General features: G+C 39.3%; 1 protein-coding gene across 1 annotated transcript; it reads left to right on the top strand.

Moving 5' to 3' along the window:
* Positions 1-3378: 3378 nt before the first annotated feature.
* On the top strand, positions 3379-4565 carry LOC141620072 (uncharacterized). The gene is made up of 2 exons (XM_074437038.1): positions 3379-3969; positions 4560-4565. The coding sequence occupies exons 1-2, from the start codon at positions 3379-3381 to the stop codon at positions 4563-4565; spliced, it is 597 nt and encodes a 198-aa protein (XP_074293139.1).
* Positions 4566-19201: the final 14636 nt, after the last annotated feature.

Genomic DNA, 19201 nt, shown 5'->3' with positions numbered 1-19201 from the left:
TGATTGGCGATTATGACATGGAAATCATCTACCATGAAGGGAAGGCCAATGTTGTTGCTGATGCTTTGAGTAGGAAGAGTGTACATTCCTTGTGTACAGCTCTATCTTTGATGAGGTTGAGGGATGAGGTAGCGAGTTTTGGGATTCATATGATGCGAAAGGAGACGCCATGGGTGATATGACAAAGACATATGGAGTTTTATGATGACATTCGAGGTAAACAGGCTTTGGATCCTAAGATAGTTGAGTGGAGAGCGGGAGTAGAGAAAGGGACAGTGTCCCGGTTTTCTATTCATACAGATGGTAGTTTGAGGTTTGAGGGTAGGTGGTGTGTTCCTAATGATGAGGAGTTGAAAAGGACTATCATGACAGAAGCGCATTGCACACCATATTCAGTTCATCCGGGTGGAGACAAGTTATACAAAGATTTGAAGAAAACGTTTTGGTGGCCTGGGATGAAGAAAGAGACAGCTGAGTTTGTGTCCCGTTGTTTAACATGCCAGAGAGTAAAAGGGGAACAGAGAAGACCACAAGGTAAGATTCAGTCTTTAGAGGTGCCTGAGTGGAAGTGGGAATCCATTTCCATGGATTTCATTGTGGGTTTACCTAAGAGTCAACAAGGTAACAATATGATTTGGGTAATAGTGGATCGCTTGACCAAGTCAGCTCACTTTGTTCCAATGAAAGATACATGGACTAAGGCACAATTGGCTATGGCCTATCGAAAGAACGTGCTTAAGTTACATGGAGTCCCTAAGGACATAGTGTCTGACAGAGATGCGAGGTTTATATCAAGGTTTTGGAAGGAGTTGCAGGAATCGTTGGGAACAGCCTTGAAGATGAGTACAGCATTTCATCCTGCGACAGATGGGCGATCGAGAGAACAATCAAGACTCTTGAGGATATGTTGCGAGCTTGTGTGATGGATTTTGGTGGTAGGGGGAGCGAGAGGTTGGACTTAATAGAATTTTCTTACAATAACAAATTATCACACTAGTATTGGTATGGCACCGTTTGAGGCTTTGTATGGGAGGAGATGTAGGAGTCCAATCTGTTGGGACGATGGTGCTGAGGCAGTGGTTTTAGGACCAGAGATGGTGCATGAGATGGTTGAACAGATCAAGATGATCGGGGAAAGGATGAGAGCGGCTCGGGATCGACGAGAAGAGTTATGCGGATCTACATCGCCGGGATATAGAGTTTCGAGTTGGGGATAAGGTTCTTCCAAAGTGTCTCCTATGCGCGGGGTTATGAGATTTGGGAAGAAAGGCAAGCTAAGTCAGAAGTTTATAGGGCCGTATGAGATCTTAGAGCGAGTTGGAGAGGTTGCTTATCGTTTGGCTTTACCGGCTGCTTTGGAGAGAGTGCATAATGTGTTTCATGTATCGCAGCTGCGGAAGTATGTGAGTGACCCGTCACATGTGTTAGAGGCAGAGAGCTTGGAGCTAGATGAGTCTTTATCATATCTTGAGGTACCTAAGCAGATTCTTGACCGAAAGATTAGAAAGACTAGGGGTGGTGAGACAGTTTTGCTTAAGATCCTGTGGTCTAACCACGAGACCGAGGAAGCTACATGGGAGGCCGAGGACATCATGAAAGAGCGTTACCCTTTCCTTTTTGATCAGGTATGTATGGTTACGGGGACGTAACCTTGTTTCTTTTAGGGGGGTAGGAGATGATCGCGAGAGTTTTTAGGAATTTTATACACCTTTTGTATGTTGTGTCGGGATGTTTGTCTTGGGTTTGTGTCATGTTTTGTTTGGCTTTTGAGTCGGGAAGGTTGAGGGAGTACCTTTGTTTTTGTAGTGGTTTGAACTTCGGGGACGAAGTTCTTTTTAAGGAGGGAAGACTGTAATACTCCGTATTTATAGTCTTGGGGGTACTCTATCGAGTAGCCCTTACTCTGTCGAGTAAGGGCAAGTTGCGCAGATAAATAGTTTCGACTGTTGGGCACTCGATCGAGTAGTGGGGCACTCGATCGAGTAGAAACTCGATCGAGTACCTTGGGTACTCGATCGAGTGTCCCAGGTTTATCGGGGAGTTTTCTCGGGTTTTGTTAATTACGCGATTAAGGTATATAAACATATTCGGCATTGTTTTAAAACACTTTTTACAAAACCTAAAACCTGTTTAAGAGAGAAAGCAACTTGTCTTCTTCCTAATCGCGTTCTTGACAATTCCCGGAGTTCAGACGGTCGGTTTGCATCGTAGTTCGTGTCGTTGGATTCCTTGCGTCGAGGGTAAGCTTTTAATGTAATTTATATAATGTTTTGTAAAGATTAGTGAAACCCTAATTTAGGAATTGGGGGTTTTTATGAATAGTAATTGAATAGTAGTATCTATGTGTTGTATGGTAGGAGGAGAGTTCATAGAAGAGGCGTTTTGAGACAGCTGTAGATACCGTCTGCGTGTTGTGCTTTCCAGGTAGGATTTCCTACTCAGTATTAGTCCCATAATGGGATATTGGTGATGTGCTGTAATTAGTTGATTGATATGATGATTGTAATTGTGATTGTGATTGCGGTTGTGTTTGTTGATGGTTCTCGAGATGCGTTCTCGGCTGAGTGGGGTCACTTGCGGGAGTGATCTCACGCCCTAGTTTCGCCCTTCGTGGAACCCGCCACGGAAGGGGATGTGCACATTAATGAACAGGGTTATCGCTCGTACGATGAGCGGGGCTTAGGTGGGAACGGCTGCGGTCCCCCACTGGCAGGGCTGGTCCAGTGGACAGTCAGTGATTGAGACGGTTGGTTGGATGTGTGTGTGTGTGGTAGTTCAGCTGTCTGTTTGTCTTATTGTTGTGATCTATATTGATTGTGTGATTAGTACTGACCCCGGTGTTGTTTTGTAAAACCTGCGGTGATCCATTCGGGGATGGTGAGCGAGATATTGAGCGGTATAGAGATGATCTTTGGGATAGGCTGGATGGCCACGACATGACGATAGAGTCTTCCGCTGTAGTTTAGTTTTATTTATGTTTCAGTTGAGAACAGTTAGTTTGGATTAATGTATTGTACTTTCAGTTTGGTTTCGAGGATTGTACTCATTCATTTAACTACTCATAATAAATGTTGTTTCTGTTTTGTCTATTTGATTATCATGCCTCGGGCAACCGAGATGGTGATGTCTTCATACCTGAGTGGTCCTGGTAAGGCACTCGGAGTATGGGGGTGTTACATGTACTACTGTTATTCTACTTTTATTTTGTTGTTATTTTGCTATTATTCTGCTGCTTTGCTTATGTTATCTTAAATGTTTTAATGCATTGTATATTTTTTCCCCTTTGTGTGCACAGTGCCGATCCATTTGTTAGTCGTCACCGCTTTTCTTTCCGAGTTATTGAAGCTCTCACCGAGGAGCGAAGGAGGTCATAGGGAAATGGGATTCGGGGGTTTACTTGAGTTGAAGCTTTCTTCCCTCCCCCATACCATGTTCCGGGAGATTATATATGCTTTTAAGAGTGGGAAGTATTTTGAAATATCTGAAACGGAGAAGTTCGAGTTGACTGCAGATGATGTGCACGATGTGTTTGGTTTACTAAATTCTGGTCCAAAATTGGATTTGGTTATTACTAGGTTTCCTGGTTCTGCAGACGCTGATGGAGAAGCTTTGAAGGGTGCTTGGCGTGAGAAGTATGGTATCGCCAATAACAAAAGTGGGATACCACTTAACAAAGTTCAGGAGACCCTGCTAGAGTCTTTGGTTGCGGATGATGAGTTTAAGAAGACTTTTGTTCTGTTTGTTATGTCGTGTTTCGTTGCTCCTGTGTCGGGTTATGTGGTTGATCTTAGACTTCTAAGCGCTGTGGAAGATGTTTCTAGGATCAAGGAATTTAATTGGTGTCAGTTTGTCTTCTCAGACTTAGTGACTTCTGTGCGTGAAACCCTTAACGGGAGGAAAAATATTCGTTGTTGTGTAGTGCTATTGGCTATCACCTATTTTCACCGTTATTTCTTTAGCGGTGATCAGGTGAATAATGAGCTACCGCTCATTAAACATTGGGATTTTAAGTCTTTCGGTGAGAGGTTGCGGCGTGAGGCGGTGCTGGTGCTCGGGCACCGGGAGCGTTCGACGTTGCTTTCCCATTGTCTCGTCCAAACATCGTTGGCTCGGTCAACGTCGATGTCTTGTCTTTGGATCTACGATGATATTCTTACGGATGAGCAAGTACATCTGCGTGATCGACGTAAGCACTGTTTGATTGTTTTAAAACGAATCATTCTAAAATGTTATTCTCGTTATTGTCTTTAAGCATTAGTTGTCCTCTTTGCTATTATTTTACGATTATTCCACCGTTATTCCTCGGTTTTCCTACCGTCATTCCACTTATTATTCTAATTTTCATTCCAATTGTTACTCCACCGTTATGCTACTTTGTTATTCTACTACTACTCCACTTTGTTATTTATTCTCTTTTAGTGTCTTTGTTATTCTTTTGTTATTTTATTACTGCACTGTTATTCTACTATTAATCCACTGTTATCTATTTTGCTCTTAGTGTACTATTATTCCTCGGTTATTCTACTATTATTGTATTGTTATTATGTTTTGGAATTCAGTTTTAAGTAAAATTTTGGGATTTTATCTTGACAGGATGTTCATCAACTTATACTGCTTAATGAGAGGGACTCTCAGATTTTATGCCGCCGATACTTGGAACGGGCGGAACTTATAAAGTCGAAGATGATGAAGAAGAACCAGCAGGCTATGCGTCAAGCACCTGCTGCTAAGTTGCCCGGTCAAGTAACCCGACGAGCTGCTAAAGAAAGCACAACTGAACAGTCAGAAAAAGTTGGTTGTGAAGGGTGAGAGAATTTGGTTGCCACCCCATCTTTCTTCACGGATCAAGTTATCCGTGAGCTGGACGAACGGGTAAAGTATGTATTGGCTATGCAAGCGGCAAATAAATCGCGATCAACTGTTCCTGAAGAACCAGCTTCCAAAAAAGCTAGACATGAAGATGTCATCATTGAACCCCCATCATTTAATCTGTTTTCTCAATTTTATGAGGAGTGTGTCGGTCATCGGATGTGCGCCGACTATAGCTGAAAAGAAGGGTGTTGAACATAGTCCCGTCATTCAACAAAGTGCAAAGGTGGGGACTCCACAATTGTCACCACTCGGTTTAGATTCTATTACGACGGATATCTATGCTGACATTCAGTTTCGTTATGGAGAGCCAGATGATGTCGGTGAGAAAGTAGTTGATGTTGGGGATACTACCATTGATGTGGAGGATGTTAACAATGATGTGGAGGACGTTAACATTCAAGTTGAAGACTATCTTGTTGATAATCCGCCAGAGGACGTGCCTAATACTGTTGAGTGTACACCGAAAGAGGTTCAAGCAAATCAAATTCCAAAGACTGATGCTTGTTTGCCTGAGACGGAGGCGACGCTGACATTCCATTGCGTAATGACACTCAACATTCCACTCAAATTGGCAGTGAAGCATTTGTGACTGCAGAAGAGGAAGTAGCGGATGTGGTGATGTCTTGTCATGCAGACTTGTTACTTGGGGCTGCGTCTGAGATAGATAAATCTGATAAACAGGATTCCGAGGTTGTGTTGGAGGCTGGTACTGTTGTTGGTGAGGTTGTCCGAGAGGACATGGCGTTGCTTGGTTGAATGTTCCGAATATCGGTACAAGTTATTTGATGCACTCTGCTGCACATGAGGAGCTACTGTTATCTGTTGTGCCTCAGAATTTCGGATGCACCTATAATTGTGGTCCTTTGGATCCTCAGCTAGTTGTCCTGTCAAAATCAATGATAACGATGGGACATGTTTTCAACCCAATGCTATCAAAGCGGAAAGAGGTTGCAGACTACTGCTTCTTGAATGATCATAACATTTCGCAAGGGTAAGAGCTCGTTTTTATTCTAAAAATTTTCTGCTTTCTGTTTAATATATTATACTGCTTTTTGTTCTTCAAAAATATATTTATGTGACTTATTTTTCCTGTTTATTCGGTTTTGAAGGGAGAATCTTGTCACTTGGGGTGTGAACAATTACCTGAATCGAGAGGATATGGAATCGATGGTTCCAGATACAATGATAATACTTGGTGTTGTGGACTGGTGGTCCCTCTTTCTTAATGATACTTGTATAAGAGGAAGTCCAAGTCGACTTTTCTTTGGGATGGGTGCAACGGTTATATATTCTATCTTATCGTTTCTTTTACTTTATTTTTCATTTTTGCATCACGTTTCAACTCTTTTCTCCACTTTTTGTTTAGTATCCATTGGAGCGAATTTGTACGCCGTCGAAAGATGAGAAGGCTTCCAGAAGTGATTTATGTGCGGAAGTCATATTGTCATTTACTGTGTTTGTCAATAACAACAAGAGAGAGTGTGATCTTAATTCTGATATGGTATGTTTTCTGTACTTGTGTGTATTCTACTACTATTCTACTGTTAGTCTACTATTACTCTGCTGTTATTCTGTTGTTATTCTGCTTTTTTAAAAAAACCACATAATTAGTAACAATTTTTTTGGCCAAATATTTTCCCAGATTTTCATCCCAATTCTTTTGAATGAGCACTTCAGCTATTTGTGCATCAACTTCATTGCGAAGAGGGTTGAATATCTTGATAATGTATTTCAAGAGGCGATGTTTGCTGATGATCAACAGGCGTGTGTACGTTTGGTGTATTGTCAAACTGCTGTAAGTCATTTTCTCTTGGTGTTTAGCCTAGTTTGTTTAAGTATTGCTAGTAATTATGTTTTCTTTTTCCTTGCTTTTTTGAAGGTGAGCTTGATATCTGATATCCTGGTCAACAAAGGAGTTGCCCGAGGCGGGGAGGTTAAAGATTATAAAATTGTCAACGTCCCTTTTACCTGGCAAACCGCTGCGACTGAAAATTTGGACTACGGTGTATATACGATGTTGCACATGCTATTTTACCGTGGAACTGTTTTTGATTGTGACTTGGGTAATTCTGATTCAAGAGCGCTTTACCGCGCTGAGATCGTTGCCTTGTTGGTGCTGTCTGATATGAACGAGTCCAAGGAAGATGTGTTGAAAACTTTGGAGGAGTTGAACAAGACGAGAAAGGAAACCCTGAGTGTGCTTGAAGAGAAACGGCGTATTGAGGATGCGGAAACGAGGGTTTCTCAAAGCGGTAAGAAACGTCGTGGTTCTGGCAGGGTGAAAACTGTTGGTAAGAAGGTTAAGACGATGTAGCCTGTTGTCGAGCCCGTCGCTTCTCCTACTGTCATTGATAGCACTGAATTCTCTACAAACACCCCTACTGTCAGTCGTCAAGTGGGAAGCAGGGGTGTGGATAGCACCGTGAGTCCAAAGTCAGCTTTGGGTAGCCGTAAAAGGGGTAAGGCAGACGATGGGCTGGGTTGCTCTATGGATTGCGGGCTAGAGGACAGTAGTTTTGTTGCGGTGTCGGATTTATTTCGGAAGAACAAAAAACAGTTCTCTAAGATGCTGAAAGTGCGGAAGCAAGTGGTGGACTTTGTTCTTAGTGAAGACGCTCACTTGAAAGAAGAGTATGTGTCGATTTTCATTTCTTTGATTGTGGTGTTCCTGTTCAGTTAGTCTTTTTGTTTCCCGCTATTATTCTGTTGTTAATCTGCTGTTATTATGCTGTTATTTTATCAAACTAGTATCAGTAGTTCCACTGTTAGGTCCCTTTGTTATTCTGATGTTATTGAACTGTTATTTTACTGTTATACCACTATTATTTCGCTGTTAGTCCAGTATAATTCCACTGTTAATTCCTTTTGTTATTCTCATTGTTAGTGAATCGTTATTCTACTTGTCATACCACTATTATTCCATTTGTTAATTCCCACTTTGTTATTCTCTTTGTTATACCACTATTATTCCACTATTATTCTACTGTTATTGTTCTGTTATTGAACTGTTATTCTGCTGTTTATACCACTATAATCCCACTGTTCTTATCATATGTTTTTTTTTTGTGAATGCAATGAGATGTTAGTGTTGTAAAACGACGTCGGCGTGTTTTTGGACAGGGGGGATATTGTTTCCATTGTGGATGCAGCTGCTATGATGTCAACAAGAGTAGTCGATGTTTGGTCGATTCTTTTGAATTCGTTGGAGTTTGAGGAACGTTCAGAACCAAGCTCAATGTTTTTCGGACTTCATCATATGGTATTTTGTTTTTTGCTTTGCTATTTTGCGTTATTACCTACATATTTACTCACATGTACTGATATAAAGTTAACACTTGTGCACTATTTTTGGTTGTTTATGCTTTCTGTTTAGGAGGATGCTCTATATTCACTCTTAGAGAACTTTGATTCCTCAAGCCCTTTTGACGGTCCGGGTAAGAAGCTGTTGAAATTCTGGAATGTGTTTTTCGATTCCTGCAATGGAAGATGTCGTCTGAACTCGGACCTTGTGTTTGTGCCGATTCTGTACAATGATCACTACTCTTGTATTTGCATCAATTTTATGAATGAATCGATTGATATTTTGGACAACATGACTCGCGATGCCAACCAATTAGCGGATTACAGAAAATTGGCCGAGATTGTGGCCAACTATATGTATATTTTTATGGAGGGTCATAATGTTATGAAGTCGCAAGATTGCCGCAATTTCGAAATCGTTGATGTTCCTTTTAAATGGAAAAAGAAGGAACTGCTGAATTCGGAGTCGGGGTGTTGCTGTACACGATGGCCGAATATGGTGGAAGTGTGTTTGAGTCCAATCTTCACAGCAAGATTGCTCGTCGAAGCTTCTGTGTTGAAATGTCGGCTTCCCTGATCTTGGCGGATATTAATATTTATAGGCAAGTAGTTCTTGATAAAGTGACGGCTTGTGAGAATCAAAGGCCGGAGACGTTGGGTTTGGCGTCAGCAAGGAACAAGTTGAAAGAAGTGAAACCCCAATCATCTGCTGGTAGTGAAGAGTCAGGCATCGTCGTGAATGCGAGACTTTGATCGTTGTGTATCCAGGAAAGTCAGACTAAGTTAGTGTAAACTGTTTGTTAAACAATTAGTGTGCTGTTATTGCACTGTTATTCTGTATAATAACTAGTTTATTGTACTGTTATTCCTCTATTATTCTAGTGTTATTCCAGTGTGTACTCTAATTTAATTGAGTTTTCATATTACTTGTACTTTTTTCAAACACCATCCATTTTTACTCTAATCCCACTTGTTATTCTCATTGTTATTGCGGTATTATTCAAAGATAATGAGCAGTTGTTGTTGTCTTTTATTGCACAATTAGCCTACAGTTATTTTAGTCTAATTAAGCTTTCTTATTACCTTTGTTTTCTACAAACACTATCCATTTTTATTCAAGTGTAAATTTAGTCAAGTGTAAAAGTAGTGGTTTAGACTGCGTTTTTTCCAGTGTTATTCTACCATTATTCTCAATAAGTATTGTGCAGTATTACTCCGCATAATAAGCAAACATACTCTGTTATTATTGTACTATTACTCTACACTTATTCTGTTGTTATTCCACTAGTTTAATTAAGGTTTACAAACACTATCCAATTTCTACGAAGAATATGCATTTTTCTATTCAACTCAATGGTCGTTTTTTCTCAACTCGTGATTCTATTCTTATTGCACCGTTATTCTCACATTATTGCACTATTATTCCACATAACAAGTAGTTTATTCTGTTGTTATTGCAGTATTATTCCACAAAAGGACTAGTTTATTCTGCTGTTATTCCACTGTTAGTCCAGCATTATTTTGTTAAAACTATTCATTTTTATTCAAGTGTAAATTTAGTCAAATGTAAAAGCAAAGTGGTTTAGACTCGCTTTTTATTCCACTCATTATTCTACCATTATTCTGCTGTTATTGCAGTATTTATTCTGCATAATTAGCGCTTATTATCTTTGTTATTGCACTATTATTCTGCAGACTTCATTATTCCAACATTACTTAAACATAGTAGTAAATAGTACTTAAAGATAGTACTTACATAATAAACATTAACGATCTAAAATATTAAAGCCATTATTTTTAAAGCAATAAATATTTTAAACATATTTTAAAGCGGCACCACTGGACCATCATCGTTAGATTTTTATATTTTTATTCTATTCTCTCGACGCTTTGCACGCCGGTCCTTGGACAGTGCTCTCAACTTCCACCGACTCATCCTGAAAAGGGTTTTTGTATGCTTCCATAAGTTCCATGGCTTTCGAATCGTGTCCAATCGCCAGATTGAAATATCGACTTCGATGTAATACTTTCTCAAAGCATTCACACCAAGAATGAATTGATTTTCCATGTCGCTTCGTGTAGTTCCTATTTTTCTTTTCCTTCAACTGTCTACGCATACGTTCATTTTGAAGTTTAGCAACCTTCAACTGTGCCGTAACATTGTCGACCTCTCTTATTAAGGCCTCTTCACGGTTTTCTGCTGCCTCTAAATTTGTCCTTGTGTCGATGAACTCTATCGTGAGGGACTCTATCGTCCGTTTCGCTTCATCGATTTCCTCCCTTGTCGGGGACCTTCGGTTATCGTCGATTCGTCACTCATCCTGCAAAGATTGGAAGTATGAAACTTTTTGCATTATAAAAAGATGTTTAAAATATTTCAACCAAATTAAAAACAAACCAAAGCGAAAGAAAGAGAATTACCTTTTCTCAAGATCGAGTATAGTGTAGACGGATAAGAAAAATAAACATCAAAGAAAAATAAAGAATAGAAAGATAAGAAATTACCTTTTTGCAGAGGAGATAAAGTTTTTTTTTGGAATGGACTTTTTCAGTGTGTGTGTTTGTTTTTTTACTGGAAGTAGCAATATTTATAGGGGCTTGGGGAATAGAAACAGTTTTTCTGTAATAAAGTATAGAAAGATAAGAAATTACCTGTCTACCAAAAAAAAAAAAAGATAAGAAATTACCTTTTGCGAGAGGAGATGCGAGTTTTTTCCGAATACAAACAGTTTTTCAGTACTTATTCGGTGTGTGCGTGTTTTTTTTTTAACACGCAATAGCGATATTTATAGGGGCTTGGGAATACAAACAGTTTTTCTGTAATTATATTAGATTAGGTTAGGTAACTGTTTTAATAAAAACTGAAAAGTAGAACGCTTTTTATAAATATTACTAATCATATTATTCAACTATTATTGTAGTGTGTAAATGCGGTTTTATTTTGTGGGTGGTTTGTGAAAAAACAATGATAATATTAACAAAAAAAAATTAAAGTAACTAGTATTAATTCTCATATAATGTAGGTCTCACTTTATTATCTAGAAGAAACATTTTAGGTTAAAATGTAATTCAAACAATGACAAATAGTAAAAGTCTTTGACATTTTTAGCCGAGGTCTTCATCATAGCCGCTGTCTTTTGCGTCTCTTTTGTCTTTGTTAGCTCATACATCTGATTCATATTTCTGCAATGTTTGCTTAGTATTTAGCAGCTACATTAATAGCGAAATAGCAAAGAGAATAACATTAATAGCAGTAGAATAACAATTAGAGCAAATTTAGCGGCTACTCTGTATTATTGCAACACTATCCATTTCCACGAAGAATATCCATTTTCTATTCAAAAATAACAACACATTAATAGCAGAATAGCAGTAGAATAACACAACAGCAGCAGAATAGTAGAGTAACACCGGAATAATAGGGGAATAACAGTAGAATAAGAGGATAACATTAGAATAATAGGAGAGTAATAGTTCAGATTCATACCTCTTCGATTTACGATTCTTCTTCATCATCGTCATCACAAGGGGACTTTCAAAGAAATGGAAGATTACAAGTTCTACTTGTTGTGGTTCACCCACTTCTTGCAGTTACCGCATCTTCGCTTCCTCTTTTGTGGCTTGCTCTTGGCCTTTTCTTTCGACGACCTTAATCTTTTACCACCCCTTATTCTTGGCCTTGTTTGGTCGTCGAAGGTCAATATCATTTGAAGTCGTGATGCCAAGAAGAGCCTCGATTTCTGGTTTTTAGTTTTCGGTTCAATTGGTCCCGTGATGTTCTCCCTGAATCGTGTCGTGGGTTTTCTGCAGCTTGCTTCATCCGTTTAACCGTAGCATAACTGTCCATCACCCCGACAGTTGCATAAATCTCAGACCAAACCTTTGACATCTCAGCTTTCTTGATGTCAGCTTCATCAATGTCTTCTATCACCTTTCCATTTTCATCTCGGACAATTGGCCTGTAGGATTTCTTTGTCCATCGAGCAAGGACATAAGGCTCAGGTATCCTGTGTACCTGCCTACCATTCCACACGCACAGTATATACCGACAGACAATGCCATGTCTCTCAAACAGCTTACATGCACATTTGCTCTCGTTAATTTTGGTGTTCAATTCCACTCGGAAGTCTTTGTGCTTCAGTCCATGACGAACGTCATGGTACTCCACTGTCCCTACTGTTGTCAAATTCCCGACCCCCATGCTGCATATCGCATATTTGACTTCGTTCTGAAAGTCCGCAAAGATAGGATGTGTGTAGACAAGGGAGGCATGCATCTCTACCTTCATCGGCCCTACTTTCTCGAGCATACTATGCTCATTGGCAGTGTCCAACCTCCTTTGTGAATGCCTTTGCTGTTCTATTGCGGAATTGTACCTCATCCAGAACTCGACAAGGGTTCCAAAGTGGCTTTCAAATCGCTTGAAATAGCTGTTTGAACTTTCGATCTCAAGGTTGTCCGCAGCAAACAACCTAGAGGCAAATCCCGAAAGTAAGCCGGTATCCACTTTTGTCTTATTGCAAATACATACTTCAACCACCGGTTGCTTTACATACCATGGGCTTCAATAACAGTTTCCCAGTTCTGTTCAAATTCTTCTGGCTCGAGGTCGACATCCCACACAACGACATTTATGTCGGTCATAAATTCCGTGTCATTGTAAATTGCCCTTCCCACCTTCTCTGGCATTTTCTGCATGATATGCCACATGCGATTTGTGCACGAATGCTTGAAGACATTTGGGCATGCCTTTTTAATTCCAGGGCATTGGTCCGTAATTACACACCGAGGTTCTTTCGCCCCATTGCTTGAGGAATTTTTAAAAATCCACTCAAATGAATCCCGACTCTCGAAGTCAAGTAACCCACCAAAAGTTACCGTCTTCTTGTTGTGGTCTACTCCGGTGAAGGGAGTAAACACCATGAAATATTTGTTTGTCCCATAAGTAGGGTCAAACGAGATCGTGTCTCCATATAACTTGTAGTTGTTTATCCCTTCCTTATCAGCCCAAATAACCTTCGTCGAGCATTTGTTCTCATCCTGATCATAAGCAAAATAGAACCCGTTTGTTTCAGCCATCATTTTGAAATGCCCAATGAACATTTTAGCATCCTTATCCCCAATGTAACACTTGATATTTCGTTTGAAGTTTTTGAAGCCTAGCAAAGAGGCACCGATATTCTGATAACCATTTGAGTATTCCTTGAGAATTATGAAGCTCAATGTTGGACCTATGTTGAGCTTAGTATGATCAATAATGGTCCTCTTAATGTAGTCATGGACGTCCCTTGAGAGCTTTTGGAACTCTCTATTTTTGACAGAGTAAAGAGAGTGATTGTGAACGTCTACAAAGATGTCCACAATATATCCAAATTACTGTCGTCGCTTTTTCACAGGTTCTCAACCTCATGTGCGCCTTGCAGCCACACCTTGTCAGAGCATGCTTCTTTGGCTGTCCAATTCTTCGCTCTTTGTTCTCTATTGTACTCAAATTACTAGCTTCGTGATTTGTTGCTTCAAGTCGCAGTTTTCTTTTCATATCCCTATACCCCTGTCTGTTACAGACCAGTGATTTAACGCTGACGCCCCCCTTATACTTTGCATTTGTGTACCTTCTCACATCAAATCCGCAAGCCAATGCATATATGTTGTAGAACTGTACTGCATCGTCCAAGCAAAAATAAGAGCTATTCATTATGGAGCCTAATGAATCCTTAGATAGTATGTCCGCAAGGTTTTCAAGCATCATAAACGAACTGAAAAACCTAGGTAGGAAATTTAGTATTGAGGACATTGCTAGAAAGGTTCTTAGGAGCCAAACTAAGAAGTGGCATGCTAAAGTCACTACAATGGAGGAATCACGAGATCTTGAAAACCTATCCTATCAAGAACTCATTGGTGCTCTCATGGCATATAAAATTACTCTTAACAAAGATGACGCTGAACCAAGCCGTAATAAGAGTATGGCCTTAAAGAGTGAAGAAGTTGACTCTGAACTAGAGGATGAAACTGTTCTGTTTGCATGCCGTTTCAAAAATAAGATATTTCGAAACAAAAAAAACAAAATCATCCTACAACAACAACAATAAGTCATCCAACAAAAAGGTTACTGAATCAAAGTCATCCTTCGCAAATAGAGGTTGCTTCAAGTGTGGAGAATCTGGTCACATGATCAAGGATTGTCTAACATGGGAGAAGATTAAGGACAAGACAAAACGTGAGAAGACAAAGAGAGAATTCAAACAAGTTATGATGGCTTCGTGTTGGGGAGACCTTGACTCAGAAGATGACGAGGAATCTAAAGACGACGAAGTATCCAATCTTTGTCTCAGTAGCGTTAGTCTTGACCTAATCTCCGACAGCGATGATGAAAGCACAAACTCTCACTCAAACTATTGCTTTCTCGGAGAATCAGACGAAGATGACGATGAAGAGGTAAGTTATCTTGAGCTTAAAAAACGCGTTAAGAAATTGTCTAAAAGTGATTTAATTGAATTCTTTGAACAATCTCTTGATAAGTGTCACGAACAGGACTTGGAATTGAAAGATCTAAAGGAACAGATTCTCGAAATTGCAGAAGAGAACTACACTCTGAAGGTAAGGCTAAGAAGTTAAAGTCTAAGGTTACAGCTGAGAAAGCAACAACGTTAGATTCTACTATGGCTGAAAAGAAGGAATTAGAGTCCAAAGTTATAGCTAATGAAGCTATAACTTCAGACCTAAAGCTTAACATCAAGCACCTTCAAGCCAAAGTTATAGCTAATGAAGCTATAACTTTAGAACTTAGAAAAGCCAAAGAACTTTTGGAAACTAAGGTCACATCTGATGAAGCACTGATCTTAGACCAAAAGAAAGAGATAGATTCCCTTTCAAAGCAATTAAAGGAATCTAAGACCGACATGATCAATGTTAAGAAACAACATTCCGATGTTGTATTCCTTCTCAACAAACAATTCCAAGACTTTCGTGATAACTTTAAAAAAGATAATGATGTAGATCACACGAAATGTCAAGAGGAAATTAAAACCCTAAAAGACCTACTTCTACATGTTAGAAAGGTTCATGATAAGTGGGAAGGTAGAACAAAAGTCCTAAACTTCCTAACCGAACAATCTGACAATAATATGAAGATGGGGTTAGGACATGAGTGCTACAGCCGTAGAGATCACTCTAATTGCAAATCAACACCTTCGGATTTTGATTTCAGAAAAAGGAAGTATGCTGATCTTCCTGAATACCTGATTTGCAATTACTGTAGTCATACGGGTCACATCCAAATCAATTGTGTCAAAAAGGCTCATGATATACAAAAAAATGTCGACCATGCTAAAACTGTTGACACGGTTGACGAGGATGATGAAACCCCCATTAAGGAACCTAACGAAGAAAGGAACAATAAATTTCGTTGGTTCTATGACATGGCCTTCGACTATAGCAAGAAACCTAGCACCTCACAAAACCCTTGTCAATCTCAACCTAGTAAACCTATTCACAAGGGAAATAGTCATGAAATACCTAGAGATATTCCTAGACCAAGAGAGAACCCTAACCTCAGAACTCCTCCCAAGCCAAATAAACCAAGGGTTAGAAAAACGGTTATTAGACGAGTTTGGATTCGAAAGGATTTAGTATATAGAGTAACTAATCATAAGGGACCCAACTTAGCTTGGGTACCTAAAAACTGTATCTAATCCCTTCTGGAGGAAGTAGTGAAAGAAAACAATCAATGGTATCTTGATAGTGGATGTTCAAGAAACATGACTGGAGATAAGAATCTGTTTCTTTAACTCAAGCCCTTCAACGGAGGAAAAGTAACGTTCGGGGACAACAAAAAAGGAAAAGTTATTGGCGTTGGCAAAATCGGAATTTCTAAGTCTCATGCAATCAGTGACGTTTATCTTGTGGATGGACTAAAACATAACTTGCTAAGCATATCTCAACTATGCGACAAAGGTAACAACGTAGTTTTTCATACTGATAGTTGTCGCATTATTATTGAAGGAACTAGCAATGTTATTCTAGAAGGCCACAGGAAAAGAAATGTTTATATGGTAGATTTAAATGATGTGCCTACTAACTGTTTTTCATGCATGAAAGTTACTCTTGATGATCCTTGTTTATGGCATAAACGGTTTGGTCACATTAGTTCACTAACCTTGAACAAGCTCAAGAAGTGGGACTTGGTTGAAGGGTTACCTAAGATCATGTTCGACCAAGAAAGGATGTGTGACACGTGTGCAAGGTGCAAACAAGTAAGATCATCGTTCAATCCTAAAATAGTAGTAAGCACAAATCAAGCCTTGGAATTAGTACACATGGATTTATGTGGACCAATGAAGGTAAGGAGTAGAGGAGGATCCAGGTACGTCTTTGTTCTTGTAGACGATTACTCAAGGTATGTATGGCCTATCTTTCTTCATTCAAAAGACGAAACGTTTGATGAATTTGATTGTCTTATGAAACGTGTTCAAAACAAATATAAGACTAATCTTGTATCTATTTGTACGGATCATGGCACCGAGTTTGATAACCAAGCTTTCATAGAATATTGTAGATTTAATGGTGTAGGGCATAACTTTTCTGCACCAAGAACTCCTCAATAAAATGGTGTCGTTGAACGTATGAATAGAACCTTGGAAGATATGGCACGTACAATGCTTTTGTGTAGTGGTTTACCTCGTAACTTTTGGGCTGAAGCCATTAGTACTTCATGCTATATCGATAATCGTGCTATGATTCGACCTATTCTTAAGAAAACCCCCTACGAACTCTTAAGAGGTCGAAAACCTAATATCTCCCATCTTCGGTGCTTTGAGAGTAAATGTTTTGTTCACAATAACGGTAAAAACCGTTTAAGTAAATTCGACCCTAGGAGTGATGAGGCGATTTTCATAGGATACTCAGATCATAGTAAGGCTTACAAAGTCTTCAATAAGAGAACTCTTTGTATTGAAGAAAGTGTACACGTTATTTTTGATGAAGATAACGTGTTTGATAAGCCTATACAGGATGAGGAAGAAGACTTGGATGAACCCGACTTCCGTCTCTCAAGAGACGATCCCCCGGAACTAGAATTGGAGGATAATGAGATTGAGGGAACGAATGATGAACTTGATCGTTCCTCAAAAGATAAAAAGGAGAAAACCAAAGTTATAGTTGATGATAATATAACATTGACTCAAAATAAGAACTCCCAAACCCATGTTATAGATGATGTTACTATAACATTGAATCCAAATCAAGGTGTAGAGTCCGAGGTTATAATCGGCTCTAATACAACACCCGAATTGGATTCAGGGGGAACTTCCTCCAATTCCAAGCCAAATGAAGTTGGGTCAAGCTCAAATAACGATTATGAACCAAGTACTTCAACAAAGTGGAAATACAAGAGCTCACACCCCATGGACAATATTCTAGGGAATATTAAGAAGGGTGTTCAAACTAGACGTTCCTTGAATAACTTCTGCTCTTTCTACTCTTTCCTATCCATGATCGAACCAACAAATATCAATGAAGCTCTTGCTAAATCTGATTGGATTATAGCTATGCAAGAAGAGCTACAACAGTTCGAAAGAAACAAGGTTTGGCATTTAGTTCCTAGACCAAAGGATCGTTCTGTCATTGGAACAAGGTGGGTTTTTAAGAACAAACTAGATGATGTCGGAGTCATTATCAGAAACAAAGCGAGATTGGTGGTCCAAGGTTATAATCAACAATAAGGAATAGATTATGACGAGACCTTCGCACCTGTTGCTCGTCTTGAAGCTATTAGACTTCTGATAGCATTCGCAGCACACAAGGGAATGAAACTCTTCCAGATGGACGCCATGACAGCATTCTTAAATGGATATTTACAAGAAGAAGTCTTCTTTGAACAACCCCCTGGATTTAAGAATAGTAAATTTGAAGATCACGTCTTCAAGTTGGATAAAGGCCTATATGGATTGAAACAAGCACCTAGGGCATGGTACGACAGATTATCTAAGTTTCTACTTGACAGTGGATTCAGTAGAGGATCCGTTGATAAAACCCTATTTCTAAAGTCTGAGGGTTCTGACCTTTTGGTTGTTCAAATCTACGTCGATGACATCATCTTTCGATCCACCAACCGAAGCCTATGCAAATATTTTTCTGAGCTAATGACCTCCAAGTTCGAGATGAGTATGATGGGAGAATTGAAATTCTTCCTAGGTCTGCAAATACAACAAACTAATAAAGGCATTAAAATCCATCAACAAAAATACATCAAGGAATTGATTCGTAAGTTTGGAATGGAAAATTCTCATGCTATGCCTACTCCAATGGACGAGAACAAGAAATTGACATTAGATGAAGACGGTAAATCAGTTGATAATACTACTTACCGTGGAATGATTGGGTCACTATTATATTTGACCGCAAGTAGACCCGATATTATGTTTAGCGTATGCGTTTGTGCGAGATATCAATCATCTCCCAAAGAATCGCATATGACGGCCATAAAACAAATTTTACGATATTTAATTGGAACGGCCAAGCTGTATTTATGGTATTCGACGGAGTGTAACTTCGATCTAGTCGGTTATTCCGATGCCGACTACGCGGGATGTTCTCTAGACAGAAAAAGCACGTCGGGTGTCGCCACATTTGTCGGACTGTGTATCATTACGTGGGGTTCGAAGAAACAAAATTCGGTTGCTCTCAATCAGCTGCTTTGGGTCGAATATATTGTCTGCAGACTGGTATGTACTCAACTTTTATGGCTTAAGCAACAATTACGTGATTATCGTGTTGACGTAGGATGTATTCCTATTTTATGTGATAATACTAGTCCAATAATTATTTCTAAAAATCCCGCACAACATTCACGTACTAAACACATTGAAATTAGACACCATTTTATTCGAGACCATGTTGAGAAGGGGAATATAAAACTTGAATTTTGTAGTACTGAAAAACAATGGGCAGACATTTTGATAAAATCATTAGGTAGAGAACGATTTGAGACTTTACGGTTGGAAATTGGTTTAATCGGTGGTACCTAAGTTTC

The sequence above is a fragment of the Silene latifolia genome, chromosome X (genome assembly GCF_048544455.1).
Source record: "Silene latifolia isolate original U9 population chromosome X, ASM4854445v1, whole genome shotgun sequence".
NCBI lineage: Eukaryota > Viridiplantae > Streptophyta > Magnoliopsida > Caryophyllales > Caryophyllaceae > Silene > Silene latifolia.
The sequence above is the reverse complement of the archived record's forward strand: the minus strand, read 5'-3'. Positions and strand labels throughout refer to the sequence as shown.

Excerpts from the sequence above, each read along its gene's own strand:
- LOC141620072 (XM_074437038.1), top strand. The coding sequence starts at position 3,379 with ATGGGATTCGGGGGTTTACTTGAGTTGAAGCTTTCTTCCCTCCCCCAT.